The sequence below is a fragment of the Vombatus ursinus genome, unplaced genomic scaffold, assembly GCF_900497805.2.
Source record: "Vombatus ursinus unplaced genomic scaffold, bare-nosed wombat genome assembly UNPS02007612.1, whole genome shotgun sequence".
NCBI classification, from domain to species: domain Eukaryota; kingdom Metazoa; phylum Chordata; class Mammalia; order Diprotodontia; family Vombatidae; genus Vombatus; species Vombatus ursinus.
Genome location: NW_020947390.1, coordinates 10,222,331 through 10,236,590, shown reverse-complemented (window position 1 = coordinate 10,236,590; position 14,260 = coordinate 10,222,331). Strand labels below are relative to the sequence as shown.

General features: G+C 36.9%; 1 protein-coding gene across 3 annotated transcripts in view; it reads right to left on the bottom strand.

Annotated features, from left to right (window-relative positions):
- Window positions 1–14,260, bottom strand: part of ELMOD1 (ELMO domain containing 1) — a 76,067-nt gene that overhangs the window by 19,685 nt on the left and 42,122 nt on the right. For all 3 annotated transcript variants that reach the window (XM_027849571.1, XM_027849570.1, XM_027849568.1), the window contains 4 exons: window positions 12,351–12,496; window positions 12,151–12,179; window positions 10,062–10,159; window positions 2,950–3,079 (listed from right to left, as the gene is read on the bottom strand). In XM_027849571.1, the coding sequence (XP_027705372.1) occupies window positions 2,950–3,079; window positions 10,062–10,159; window positions 12,151–12,179; window positions 12,351–12,495 (402 nt within the window). In that variant the 5' untranslated portion in view covers window position 12,496. The remainder of the gene's footprint in view (window positions 1–2,949; window positions 3,080–10,061; window positions 10,160–12,150; window positions 12,180–12,350; window positions 12,497–14,260) is intronic.

Sequence of the window (14,260 nt, the reverse complement as noted above, 5' to 3'; positions counted from 1 at the left end):
ATAGCTTGTATGCAAAAATATTTGTGCTCTAAGAAAACCACATACACTAGATTGCAAGGAAATAAAGAATTTATCACTGGAAGGAACTTTATAGATGCAGCATTTGCTTTTCACAAATCAAGAAGTTGAAGCCCAAAGAGGCTTAATAACATTTAATTCATATAAGTAAAAAGTAGCAGATTTGGGATTTGAACCCTGGTCCTCTAGCCACTATAAATCCGTGGTTCAGCAGAAAGAGTGCTAGATTTGGCATTAGAGGAATTAGGTTTGAATTCTGGCCACTTACTTTCCTTGTGAACTTCGTTGTCATAACCTCTCTGGGTCTCAGTTTCCCTATCTATAAAATGAGAGAGTGGGTTAAATGTCCTTTAAAGCTCTAGTCCTTTCCAGCTCTAAATCTATGACCTTTCAATGTCAGCTATCATATTAATGATTTTATCACACATGAAACATCATATTCATTGTTTTAATAATTTTTGAATCTTTTGAAATTCTCCATTGACAAGTTATGTGACTAGATGTCTGCATCTAGGTGGAGAACCTGTGGCCTCCAGGCCACATGTGGCTCTCTAGGTCCTCAAGTGCAGCCCTGTAACTGAATCCAAACTTCACAGAACAAATCCCTTTAATAAAAGGATTTGTTTTGTGAAACTTGGACTCAGTCAAAAGGCCACATGCAAGGACCTAGAACAGGTTCCCCACCCCTGGACTACAGAGTCTGGCCTATTGTGAGCTGTCCTAAATTTTGAAGGTGAGAACCATTTTTACTTTATAATGAAACTATTCATAAGGGTATACCAGTAAGTGTCACAGACTAGAGATCCTGGAATCATTTTTTACTTTTCTTTCTTCATTCCTTAGATCCAATCTAGTGCTATCTAGTCTTCTTTCAACATCTCTCTTAAATTTGCTCCTTCCTAATGTCCAGGCCACTATTATGGATTATTGTGAATTGCTTTACTTTGATTAAATTTTTTCTAACTCATTACTTTCATTGTATTACCCTCATATCAATTTCAAAGAGCCAAAAATCCATGTGGCTATTGCCCTGCGTATCAAATCCAAACACATTTGTCTGTTTTTCAAAAACCCTCAATGAACTGGCTTAATTCTTCCTAACAAGCCCTATTTCCTGAAACATGCACTCTATATTCTAGTCAAGCCATTATCTTCATTGTTTGCTGCATATTTCCATCTTTATGCTCTTGCTCATTCCATTCCTCACCCCAACTCTGAACATGCCCCCCTTATTCCCTATTCCCAACATGTGACTAGAGAGCCTGGTCTATTGCAGGCTATCCTGAATTCTGAAACCAAGCACCATTTTTACCTTACAATGAAACCGTTCATGAAAGCATCCTGGTAAGTGTACATTCTACAAGCACTCCAATTCTTTCTAGTCTTTTTCCTCCTTCAAATCTTATTTCACCTGCTACTGTGACAGTTTGAAATACTGTCTATGTGTTAGTATTATTGCCTCAACTAGGTTGCAAGCTTGTTGAGGGCAAGAATTATGTTATACTTTTTTTTGGATCCTACACATTTTTTTATGCCAGTATGGAGGCATAAAATAAATAGCCAAAAAAATGCACTGAATAATTTAAAGAATTTAAGCTTAATAATAAGTGAGTCTTTATTTAGGACGTTGGCACTTGTAAAATCATACACGCCTCATTGAAGATGAGTGATTGAATCTCAGTGATTAGGAACGTATTGATTGGCCTGGGATATTACAGATCAATCGCAGATGGAACGGTGGGCTCACATTCTTGGGGGTTGGAGTCACTCCTTTGTGCTTGACACATAAAAGGTGTCCGTTGAAGAGAGAGCCTTCTTCTGGCAGACTCCACTGAAGCCAAACACGAACTAGCAGCAGAAATCAGAAGAACAATGGACCTACTTCCAAGAGAAGAATGAACCTACTTCCCTTGGAAGTGCATGTGAATAACCTTGCTGTCTCACTGAGAAAACTCCAAAGGATTTTCTGGAACAGAGAATAAGGGCATTGCCGCTCCCTCTCACACGAGCTTGAATGGAGCTCCTGAAACCCCAATTCCTTGGATAGTATTGAATAATCTACATTATATCCAATATGCATTATCCTGGGTAACTAAGTCAATTGTACATGTCTACATACTCACATAATCACAGAGAAAATTGAAAAAGGATAAATATTTTTAAAATTTAGATTCCTATTGTTTTTTTTCAATTAGACAAATTTAAGGCCTGTAAACAAATGTCTTCTGTCCTTCTCTTTTCACTATTTATTCTAGGATAGGTCATTAGCAGCCCACATACTCCATTTATAAAAAAAAATCAATTTATATTACACATAAGCTACTTTCAGAAGCCATATTTTACCTTCTTCTAGGAAATCACAGTTTTAATGCAAAATTTAATATTTTAAAACATAATTTATTAATGTTTCATATTACACTCTCAAGTCATACACTGTTCAAACACTGTCCAATGATATTTGTACCTCTTTCTCCAACAGTTCAAACACATCAGATACAAATTTTGACTTCCTCTTTTAATATCCTTCTAGTTGCATGAATAAATAATCACCATTAAGATCTTGGGTAATTTCCCAAGGGAGTGATTGCTTAAGGCAGAAACCAACTTCATCTTCTTTGATATGTGTAAAGAGTGATAAATGAAAATCCCAGGTCACTACTTGGCACACAATATTTCTTGTTTTAGCATTTAAAACCATTTAACTAGTCTGAGCTTCAGTCAAGTGTCCAAGACTCAGAAAAATGACCCTGGCTGTTTTCTCAGATGGTTTAACCATTCAGAACTGGGCCCTATTCTTGAGAAAACGCATGAGAAAAGAAAGATTGAGAAAGAAATATAAATTATTTTTCCAACAGTTAAGCCAGCAGGAAAATAACTGGAAATCATAAGAAGCTTATTATGACAGGTTCCAAATGCTGTCCAAGTACTAACCTTCAAAAGCATCTCTTCATGCTGGGGATTATCTGAATCATATGGCTCTCTACGCAGCTTTTCAACCTCTGCAATGAGGTTTCGATACCCTACAATTTGCAGGAGACAAGCCTGGAGAGAGATCCCCAACCTAAAGTATTCACAAATAGAAAAGGAACAATAAAGAACAAGAGAGGCTAGTATTTTGGTGATATCTGTTCGTTAAATTCATCTTTAGTAGGATCATTTTCATGAAAAAATATAAACTATCAGAAGAATTTTTCACAGTTGAAATTTGTTACTGTAACTACTTTGGCACATATGAAAATTGATTAAAAAGTACATCTAATTTTGACTTTCACTCAAGCCAAGGTTTCTCAAATGATTGATCTTATAGAAAAAAAAGGATAGCTTGAAAAATTCTGCTATTAGTTTTGTTGGTCCATTCTACAATGTCCTTGGGATGTTACACTAATGGCAGGATCAGAAAATCTTAGAGGTTAAAAAATTTTGCAGTAGTACAACCATGTAGTACAACCACCTACCTAATGCAGAAATTTCTCGTATAGCAAATATGGCAGACATGAATTTATCCAGGTTTTGTGTGAATACTTTTAATAATGAGGAATTCACTACCCAATAAGGTAGTCTATTTCATTGGTGGACAGCTGTAGTCAAAAAAAGGTCATCCTTATGTTGAACTCTTATAATTCCCGCCAATTCGTTGTATTGTACTTCTGCCCTCTGGAGCAACAGAGATATTGCCACATTCTATGTAACAGCTCTTTATGTACTTGGAGATGTACTTTATGTACATCATATCCTCCCTCAGGCTTCTCCAGATGAAACATGCTCAGTTCCATTAACTATTCTTCATATTTCATAATTTTGAGTCTCCTCATCTTCCTACTCAGTCCCCTTATGCAGTCTCGTCGTGTCAATTTCCCTTTGAAAATGTGACTTGCAGAATTGAACACAAGACTCAAAATTTGGCAAGCATAGGTTAAAGTGAGACCATTACTTCCTGAGATTTTTATTAATGCAGCCTAACATTTTGTGAGCTTTTTAAATAGCTGTTTTGTTCATATCAATTAAGCTTATGTTCAATTAAAACTCCTATATATTTTTCATATGAACAGTTGCCAAGCCAGGCAGATCTCTTTCATCCTGTATTTGCACATTCTTTTTTTTAAAAATAGGTTTTTATTGATATTTTCATTTGTACTTTGCCTCGTTTTGGCCATATCAGTATTTCCTTGCTCTCCCCAAGAAAGCCATCCCTTAAAACAAAGATTTTTAAATAAAAAAGGAAGAGAAAATATTCAGTAAAACTGATCAATACACCCCAAAAAGATCTGGTTATATATTTATTGTTCCTTATTTATAGATCACAATCTCTACAAAGAAGCAAGAAGTGGTCTTGTATCTCTTCTTTAGAGGAAAGCTTGTTTTTTACATTTTCAAAAAATCTTTTGTCTTTCCCTTTACTTTGTTGAGGTCATCATGTATATTGTTTTCCTAGTTCTGCTTACTGCACTTTGCATCAGTTTAGTGTATTTTTTTAAAAATCTAAACACAGGACTTTATATTCATCCCTGCTAAATTCCACCATCTTGGTTTCAGGCTCATATTCTAGTCCACTGAGACCATTTGGTATGTTTATCCATAATACTAGCTGTCCCTTTTTGTCCTCTTCCAACTTACTGATAATATTGTTGAGCATGACAGGACAAAGGACAGAATTCTATGGTACTACACTAGAAATCTCCATTCAGGATGATATGGAACCATTAATGGATGACACAGGTTTAATAGTCTACCAATAATAAGATGAAACTAAATAGAGATAAATGTCAAGTCTAGCACTTAAGCTTAAAATCCAACTATACGAAAACAGAATGGGAAAGATGTGGCTAGACAGCGGTTCACATAGAAACACATAGAAGTTTTAGTGGATTGCAAGGCTCATGCGAATCAATCATGTGAGATGGCCATTAAAAAAATTTACATCTTATTCCACAACAATTAAAGTGTGATGTCTACAGCAAGAACAATAATGCTCCTACTGAACTCTGCTCTGACCAGATATCTGGAATGCTTTGCTTAGCCCCAGGATGGCATCTGATGAGTGACACTGAAAAACTAGAATACATCCAAAGCAAACTGAGTTATCAAACATGTAAGAGACTTGAAATGCCATGTTACACAAAGATCTATTGAAGGAATTTGGGATGTTTAGCTTGGAGAAGGTAAGATTTAGGGGCGATATAGTAGTCACCTTCAACAATCTGAAGGGTTATCATGAGGAAGAAAGGTTGGACATTCCTTGTGGCTTCATTGGATAAAAATTACATGGAATTATGTTTCAGCTTCATATTAAAATAACTTTCAAACAAGCAGAGCTTTTCAAAAATGGGACAAGTTTCCTTGGAAGAGCATGCATTACCCATCCCTTAAGAATCTTAAATGGATTCTTCATGACCATTTTTAGTTATATTATAGATATAGGTTGATGTTATCAAGTAGGAGTGTGACTATCTGATGTCAAAATTCCATTACCATTCTTCAATTTGCTTGTTTACTCAGATGTCATATGCTTAAGAATATTAAATGAATTCACATAAAAAAGAAGATAGATGTCAATATCCTTTAGCATTCTGTATAGCCCTCAAACACTTTAATCCTCAAAATTCTTTAATTCATCATTTCATTTGAATTATTACTGTTAATAATAATGATAATATTTGACATTTACATGGAGACTTAAAGTTTGCAATGTGTTTTAAAGACACCATCTCATCTGGGTCTCACAATGACCCTGTGAGTCGTGTATTATTACTATAGGTAATATGATAGGTATTATTATCCTCATTTTATAAATCAGGAATCCAGAAAAGTTAAGTGACTTGCTTATGGTCACATAACTATTCAGTGTCCCAGGCAGGATCTGAACACAGGTCTTCCTGACTTTAAATATAGCTCTCTGTCCTTGCTGCTCAGCATCTTGTTAAACCTAGTTTGAGGCACTGAACATTTGTGGTGGTGAGAGTAATGAGTAGCAAGTATAGTATGTTGATTTCTACTTTTATGGACCAGATAAATGAGCAGAAAGATTAAGTGATGTCCTAATTTGAAAGCAGAAATGGAATTAAACTCATTCTTCATGTTGTTCATTCTATTCCTTTTTTTTTTTTTAGGCAAATGGGGTTAAGTGACTTGTCCAGGGTCACACAGCTAGTAAGTGTCAAGTGTTTGGTCTGAGGTCAGATTTGAACTCAGGTCCTCCTGACTTCAGGGTTGGTGCTCCATCCACTGTGCCACCTAGCTGCCCCTGTCTGTTCTGTTCCTAAGCCACTGAACTGCCACACTACCCAAAATTCCTAGCATAGTACCATGTGTAGCTATTGGGGAGCACAAGGAAGAGTTAGAAGACCTGGGTTTGAATCTCAGCTATTCCATTTATGATCTCTGTGATCTTGGATAAATCAGTTCTTGAGTTTATCTCATCTGTAAAATGGGGACATCTCCTACCGTCCAGAGTTCTTGTGAGCATCATTTAAGATCATATATGCTCAATGCTTTGTAAGCTATAAAACAACACACAAATATCAGTTGTCCTTATTATTGTTACTTATATCCCTGTGGGGAGTCCATCCATATTTAATTGAATGACATTCATGTTCATTTGTATGACACTGGTATATTGTACCAATTTCCAAATTACGGACAAGTAACAGACTGACAATGTTTATCTAGGAAATGTAGATAATACTGAGAATGCAGAGTTGTATGGGGTCCATGATTAAAACACAAAGTTTACGTTTGCTCCTATATAGTACTTTATGGCTACAATACCTTCTCATACCTTGTCTCCTTAGATCCTTATAACAGAGCTATGAGGAAAGCAATACAAATATTACCATTCTCATTTTACATATGAGGAAATTGAGGTTTAGAGAAATTAAATGACTTGTGCAAGATCATATAATCAGTAGGTGGTAAGGCTAGGATTTAAACTTAGGCCTCCAAATTCCATATCCAGGACTTTTTGCACTTTGACTTACAACTAACTTCTCTGCAAAATGGAGGAAAAGTAGAAGAGGTAGGAAAAAGCAATAAAGGAACCAATTCTGATTAAACTGATTCATACTCTCATAAGTTATCCTCCCAGTGTCTTTCAATGAAAGAGCTGGCAAGGAATTGTGTGTACATACACATATATATGTACATGTACATATATGTACATATATACACACACACACATATCTGTATTTGTTGTGTCCCATTAGATTATAATCTCCTTGTAAGAACTGTTTCTTTTACTATATTTGTAATCTGAGTGTCTAGCACAATGCTTTGGCACATAATGTAGTAAATACTTGTTCATTGATTGATTCATACAATAATTTCCATAGACTATGATAAACTCAATCTAATTCAATCTCTGTCAGTACTTATCAAACCATTATACACATATAGGCCCAGTAAATGTTTTCTGTCTTAAATTCTTAGTTCAACTTGATTGAAAATTAATTGAGATCCTCCCAAATTTCCTCAGGAAAAAATATCAACCATACAGTTTTAATATGGCATATACCACATTATAATAATGAAGGAAGGAAATAAGCATTTATTAAACACCTATTATGTGCTAGGCACTGTCCTAAATACCTTACAAACATTATCTCATTTGATCCTCACAACAACCCTGGGAATTAGGTGTTATTTTTCCTCTTTTTACAGTTGAGGAAACTGAGGCAAACAGGTTAAGTGACTTGCCCAGGGTCATACAGCTAGTAAGTGTCTGAGGTCAGATTTGAATTCCAGTCTTCCTGACTCTAGGCCCAGTATTCTCTCTGTTGTTGTTGTTGTTCAGTCATTTCAGTCATGTCTGACTCTTCATGACCCCATTTGGGTTTTTTCTGGGGGGGCAAAGATACTGGAATGATTTGCCATTTCCCCCATTTGAGTTTTTTGGCAAAAATACTGGAGTGATTTGCCATTTCCTTCTCCAGTTCATTTTACAGATGAAGAAACTGAGGCAAACAAGGTTAAGTCACTTGTCCAGGGTCACACAGCTAGTAAGTGTCTGAGGCTGGATTTGAACTCAGGTCTTCCTGACTCCAGGCTCCGTGCTCTATCCACTGTGCCACCTAACTGTCCCAGTATTCTTTCTACCATGTCATTAATTCACTATTTACAAGTATACATAAGGAAAAGGAAGAAAGGCATCATGGTGGTGTATATGGAAAGCTGGAATCAGGAAGACCTGGGTTCAAGTCCTATCTCTGATACATTGTAGCTAGGTGTGTGACCACAAGCACTTAACTTTCCAAGCACCCCTCTAAGACTACAAGTTACCAAAGTGTTGTCTACATCGTCAGCAGGAATTTCCACCCAAGGAGTTAGTTTCCTATCCAGATAAAATGATAGATTTGGATCAGAAAAGGGAAAAAAAAAAGGAAAAGGAAATGAATGAAGTAAAAGGAAGCAACATAACCAAGACCAAGCAGAATTGGAATTCTGTTTAAAAACAAAAAAAGCTCCAGGACAGTGAATGACTCCAAAATCAATCCCTTTTAAAAAGTACTCTTTCAGATCCCTGTTCGCTGCAGTAGTGCTGTCTGTACGTCAGAAAGGAAAGAGGTTCTAACTCAACAATCTTGGGCTCTTTCTGAAACTGAAATTCCCTTTCCCAAACATCCTTGCCAAAATCCGACTTAAAAGTCCTGGAAAATGAAGGGTTAATGTGAACTAGCCAAGGCTGAGAATGGAGCAGATTTCCAGGCAGTATCTTCCCAGTGCTCCTGAAGCATGAGGAGCTGTCCACCAGGTGATCAGCTTCTCCTGAACTAAAGGCTAACTCCTTGATAGAGCCGAGGGCAGTCAGGTGTATTGACAACGGGAGCATTCACTGTTAACGTGAAGCAGATACCAGACAAAGAAGCCATGCAAGTGTTCTTATCCCCCGTCTGAGTATGAAGCTCCTTATGTGATATCTTTCAGTGTCAGAAGCAATAGGATTCACCCCAGAGAAGACAAACATGAAATCATTGATTCCTCTTAAACTTTCAGTCTTAGAGAGCAGCCCAGAGCTCTAAGATTTTAAATGACTTATCTACGTGTTTTGAAAGCAGGACTGGAAAACAAGTTTTCCTGACTTTATCCACTATGCTCACTACCATTTATGAAACCACATCAGTTAAATGTGTTAATTTGCAACGGTCTGTTGGGACTATTTGATTTGACAATCAGAGCACCATGGCTCATCATTGTAGCCTCAGAAAAAAACATAAAGTTAATAGGTCAGTTTTCTATCTTGAAAGGCAGCATAACGTCGTGCAATAGAGTCGAATTCAAATAGAAATGATATAAGGATCTCTGTAGATGCATACTGACTTAGAAAAACACATATTAACATTGTCTATATTCTACTGCATTTTATTTATTTTGTTAAATATTTCCCAACTACACTTTAATCTGGCAGTAACATGGAATGAATGTAGTCAAGAGGCCAGGTGTTTGACATGCCTGCTGTAGGGGATAAAATGGTAGATATGAAACTAGAAAGATCTGGGTTTTAATCCTGTCTGTGACAATAGCTATGTGATCATAGACAAGTCACTTAGCCTGGCTAAGCCTCAGTTTCCTCATCTGTAAAGTGAAGATGATAAAAGCTGCAGCAACTATGTCACAGGGTTGTTGTGAAGTTAGGTGGCAAAACAAATAGAGCTCTAAACCTGGTGTCAGGAAGATCTGTGTTCAAATATAACCTAAAGCACTTACTGTGTGACCCTAGAGAGTCATCCAGCTTCAGTCTGCCTCAGCTTCCTCATCTGTAAAATGGGGATGATGGCAGCACCTACCTCCCAGAATTGTGAGAATCAAATGAAATAATATTTGTAAAGCACTTGCAAACTTTAAAGTATTATATAGACACTAGTCACGATATATAAAACACTTTGAAAACCTAAAGGTCCCACATATATGTGAATCATTGTTATAAGCATAAATGAAATAAATGAATAAATGAAAAGTATTTAAGAGCTTGTTGTGTGCCAAGTACTGTTTGACATCATTTATGCAGATGACTATATTAACCATCTTTTACATTTGATACAACAAATACTTACTGTGGATTTACGTCAGGGTTGATTTTTTTCAGTTCCATGATGTCATCAACAGTCTTTTCAATTGCATCAGGGTGAACACTTACTGAAGTCTGCAACAGCTGGAAAGCATGTTGAAACCAGTTACTTTCTTTGGTCAATCACTTTCCTTTAAGAGCTTAACCAACGATGATAATTTAAACAATATACATTTTCATAGGATTTTGAACTAGAAGGAAGAAATGAGGGGTCTAATCCAACCCCGTCATTTTACAGATGAGGAAACTGTGATGCCAAGAGGTGAAATGACTTGTCCCAAGGTCACAGAAAAGTCAGGATTTGCATCCAGGTCCTCCAACTCTAAGGCCAGTGTTCCATCCACTATACCACACTGGTGGCTGGGGTGTCCAGTGTTTCTGTTGCATATGAAATTATAAAGTTTAATAGCAAAAAATTACTATAAATAATCCACATGAATGCTTAGGAAGTGAAGATCTACGTAAGAGATAATGGTGTTTTCCCTAGAAAAAAATTTATCTAAAATTCTCTACAGAAATTCTCTACAAAATATTTAGGTAGTGTTAATAATGTAACAGTAGAAAGGGCTTTTATGAATTCTGATAGGATTGTTTTTTGAGAATTCCCTCCCATTTCTTTCTACTTTTGTTTCAATTAATTAGACCCTTTTGTCAACAAATTATTTTCTCTAACTAGCAAGAGGCAGCATGGTGCCATGGAAAGGGCTTTCAGTTTGGAACCACAGGGCCTGGGTTTTAATCCAAGCACTTCCACTGAACACTTGTTACCTTGAGCAAGATGCTTCTTTTCTCCAGGCCTTAGTTCACCTCATCTGTAGAACAAGAGGGTTGGACTTGTTATTTAGTCATTTTTCAGTTGTGTCTGACTCTGTGATTCTTTTTTTTTTTTTTTTTGCAAAGATACTGGAGTAGTTTGCCATTTCCTTCCCCAGGCTCATTTTATGGACGAGAAAACTGAAGCAAACAGGGTTAAGTGACTTGCCTAGGGTCACATAAACAGTGAGGTCAAATTTGAATTCACGTCTTCCTGACTCCAGGCCGGGCACTCAACTGTGCCACCTAGTTGCCCTGAGGGTTGGAATAGATTACTTCTAATGTTCCTTCCAGCTCTAAATCCTATGGTCCTATATACACAATTAAACTTTCCAAAACTAATGGTTCATCTTTTAAACAAAAATGGCTTCTAATAGAACTATAATACTTAATGTTAAAAAAAAGAGGCATATGGGAAAACTCATTTAACAGATGATTAAATTAGAGAGTGGAATTTAAAAAATTAAGATTCACAATCAAAGAAAAATAGAAGAGAGTCAGAAGTCATCTTTTAAAAAGCAATCAGTGATTTCTTGCTTCACAAAAAGTACTGACCTCTGTGTATTAAAAGGCTAGTGCCTTATTCACAGGTAAAGGTTTTATTACTGGGAAATTCTGATTATGTAGTGAATGGATTTGGATGTAAATGAAATATTAGAAGGAAGAAAAAAGCCAATTTCAGCTGTATTTCCCATTTTCACTTGCTTCCTTAAAAACAATTCACTCATTTTTTTGTATTGCTGTTATTTCCCAACGATCCCTTTCTTTGCTATCTATAGAACCCTCCCTTGTATCAATGAAGCATAGTCAAATAAAACAAAACATATTTTCCGTTCCTGCTAATATATGTCTCATTCCACACCTATAGCCTACCACCTCTCTTGTGAAGGGGTGTCCCTTCCTTCTGTTGTAAACAAAGCATTACAAAAGCATTTTCCAGAATATTAATTTTGAATTTTGGAAAAATATGTAAGAGGACAATTTCAATGAAACAATTTGCCAATGGAGAGAAATGGCAATCAGGAATATAAGCTTCCCTACTTGATTGTGCCAAATATTTTGTGTATTTCTGGAAAAAAACATGCAGAGGGACTGTAACTAGTCACAGCGCTATGGTTTGAAGTAGGCAAATACCCTCATTGAGTCCTGGTGGTCACGCAGTTCTGAGTGTTTCTTAGTCGCATCCCATTTTGAAAATGGAAAATGAGCATAAAGTGAAAAGCTACCTGGAACTCCATGAAGAGATGTAAAACTTGACTCACCTTACTTTTTGAATCCCTCAATGATGATTCTGTTAAAGCAATAAATGAAAATGTGATTCAACAGTTCTTCTTCTAAGATATCTTATTTTACTCACTTTAAGTATAAAATTATGTTACTTGAACATGACCCCATAAAAATCTTCCCACTTTCCCCAGCTCTATTGTGCTTTGTCTATCACGTCATTAATTTTTTTACTTACCTATTTTCATGGTTCTGCCGGCTCCTGGCTTGTTATTGTAACAGATTCTTTGTAGCTCACATCGTCCTGTTAGTTTCCTCACCACAAATTTCATACAGCGCCACAGGCACTTGCAGTAAAAATACACACAAATCTGGATCAGCATCCTAGAAAGAGGGAGAGAACAACCCCGACTTCGCATGAAATGGCGAAACCATAACGATGGCTAATGATTGCACCACCACCAAGAGGAAAACAAGCCACTATTACTAGGAAGGCCAAATGTGAGACATTAAAAAAACAGAATTACAGAGTTTAGAAAGGGGAAAAGGACCCGGGAAGATCAGCAAGAATCCCAAATACAACAAGTTGTCAGCTTCAACTTGAGGTTCAGCACAAAGGTGATGAGAAATCTACTACCCCTGGAAGCAGCTTGACACACTTTTGGATAGCTCTAAACATCATGAAACTTCTCTTTCCATCATGCCTAAATCTCTCTCTTAAACGTCTCTTTGTCAATCATAATTCTGCCCCCTGGGACCAGGCAGAACGAGTCCAATTCTGCCAAGTGCTGGAAGACTGATAACATGTTCCCATTCACTCCTGTCTTCTCTTCTCCAGGCTAATGTCGGCAATTTCTTCAAATGATCCTCCTGTGACATTTGTTCTTGAGGCCTTGAGTTGCAGACTTTTCCTATTTGGTACCTTGAGTTGGAAGGCACCTTAAATTCTATTTTCCACCCTAGTCACAAATCCTTTTACCACTCTTTGACAGGTGGTCATTAGGCTTCTTAAGGAAGCTAGGTGGTGCAGTGGATAGAGTGCAAGGCTTAGAATCAGGAAGACTTGTCTTCCTGAGTTCAAATCTGATCTCAATCACTTAGTAGTTGTGTGGTCCTGGGCAAGTCACTTAACCCTGTTTGCCTCAGTTTCCTCATCTATAAAATGAGCTGGAGAAGGAACCACTCTAGTATCTTTGCCAAGAAAACCCCAAATGAGGTCATGAAGAGTTGGACACAACTGAAATGATTCAACAATAAGAAATAAATAACAAAATATCTTTCTCTTCAACTACATGTCAACTTATGCAACTAAAATTTCACTAACCTCAAGGCTTTAAAATCTGCATAGATACACTAGGTATACCAGTGCCTAAGATTCAATTACCAGTAATCCAAGGGAATAAAGGACAAAACCAGTGCCCTATAGAAGTGAAGAATCTCTCTATGCAATTGAATCCTGTTCAACCAGAATGCTTGGGGAAGGGACCAGTTCTGGTTTGGAATGTCTTTTTCAACAAACCTTGGGATGGTGGTTTATACAGAAAAGCATTACCACCAATAGGCCAACCACTTGTCAACCTTGTGGGCAAGGGCTATTTCATTTCTCTATTATTGACACGGTGCAATGGTAACTCATGACTGGAATATGGCAACAGTAGGGCATACCTTCTTCAAAAACAATTGATTAGATAAAAGGAAACGTGTACCAGGAAGGTACATTCCTCCACGGAAATGACAAACTAGATTGAGAAAGCAGAGTGTTTCTACTATGCATTTAGGTGAAGATCAAAGAAAGGAGAAACAGAAACAATATTATAATGGACTTTTAGTATTGCCCACCCAATCAGAAGAAAGAAATGGATGATGAGTTGGAGAAGCAGACAAAGTTGACAACAGAGACAGGGTATAATCATGATAGCAATAGGGACTGGACCTGTGATTTCTTCGGTAGAGAACTCCCAGATAAGGATGTTCCCATTTTGGTCAGAACCTTCTCTGCAACTTATAGTCTCATAGAGTTCCCTGGACCTCTAAGGAGTTACATGATATGTCCAGGCATATACCAGAAGGAAGATTTGAATCCAGATCTATCCTGGCACCAAGGTAGGATCTCTATTCACTATGCCAAAAGACTTCAATTAAAGATAC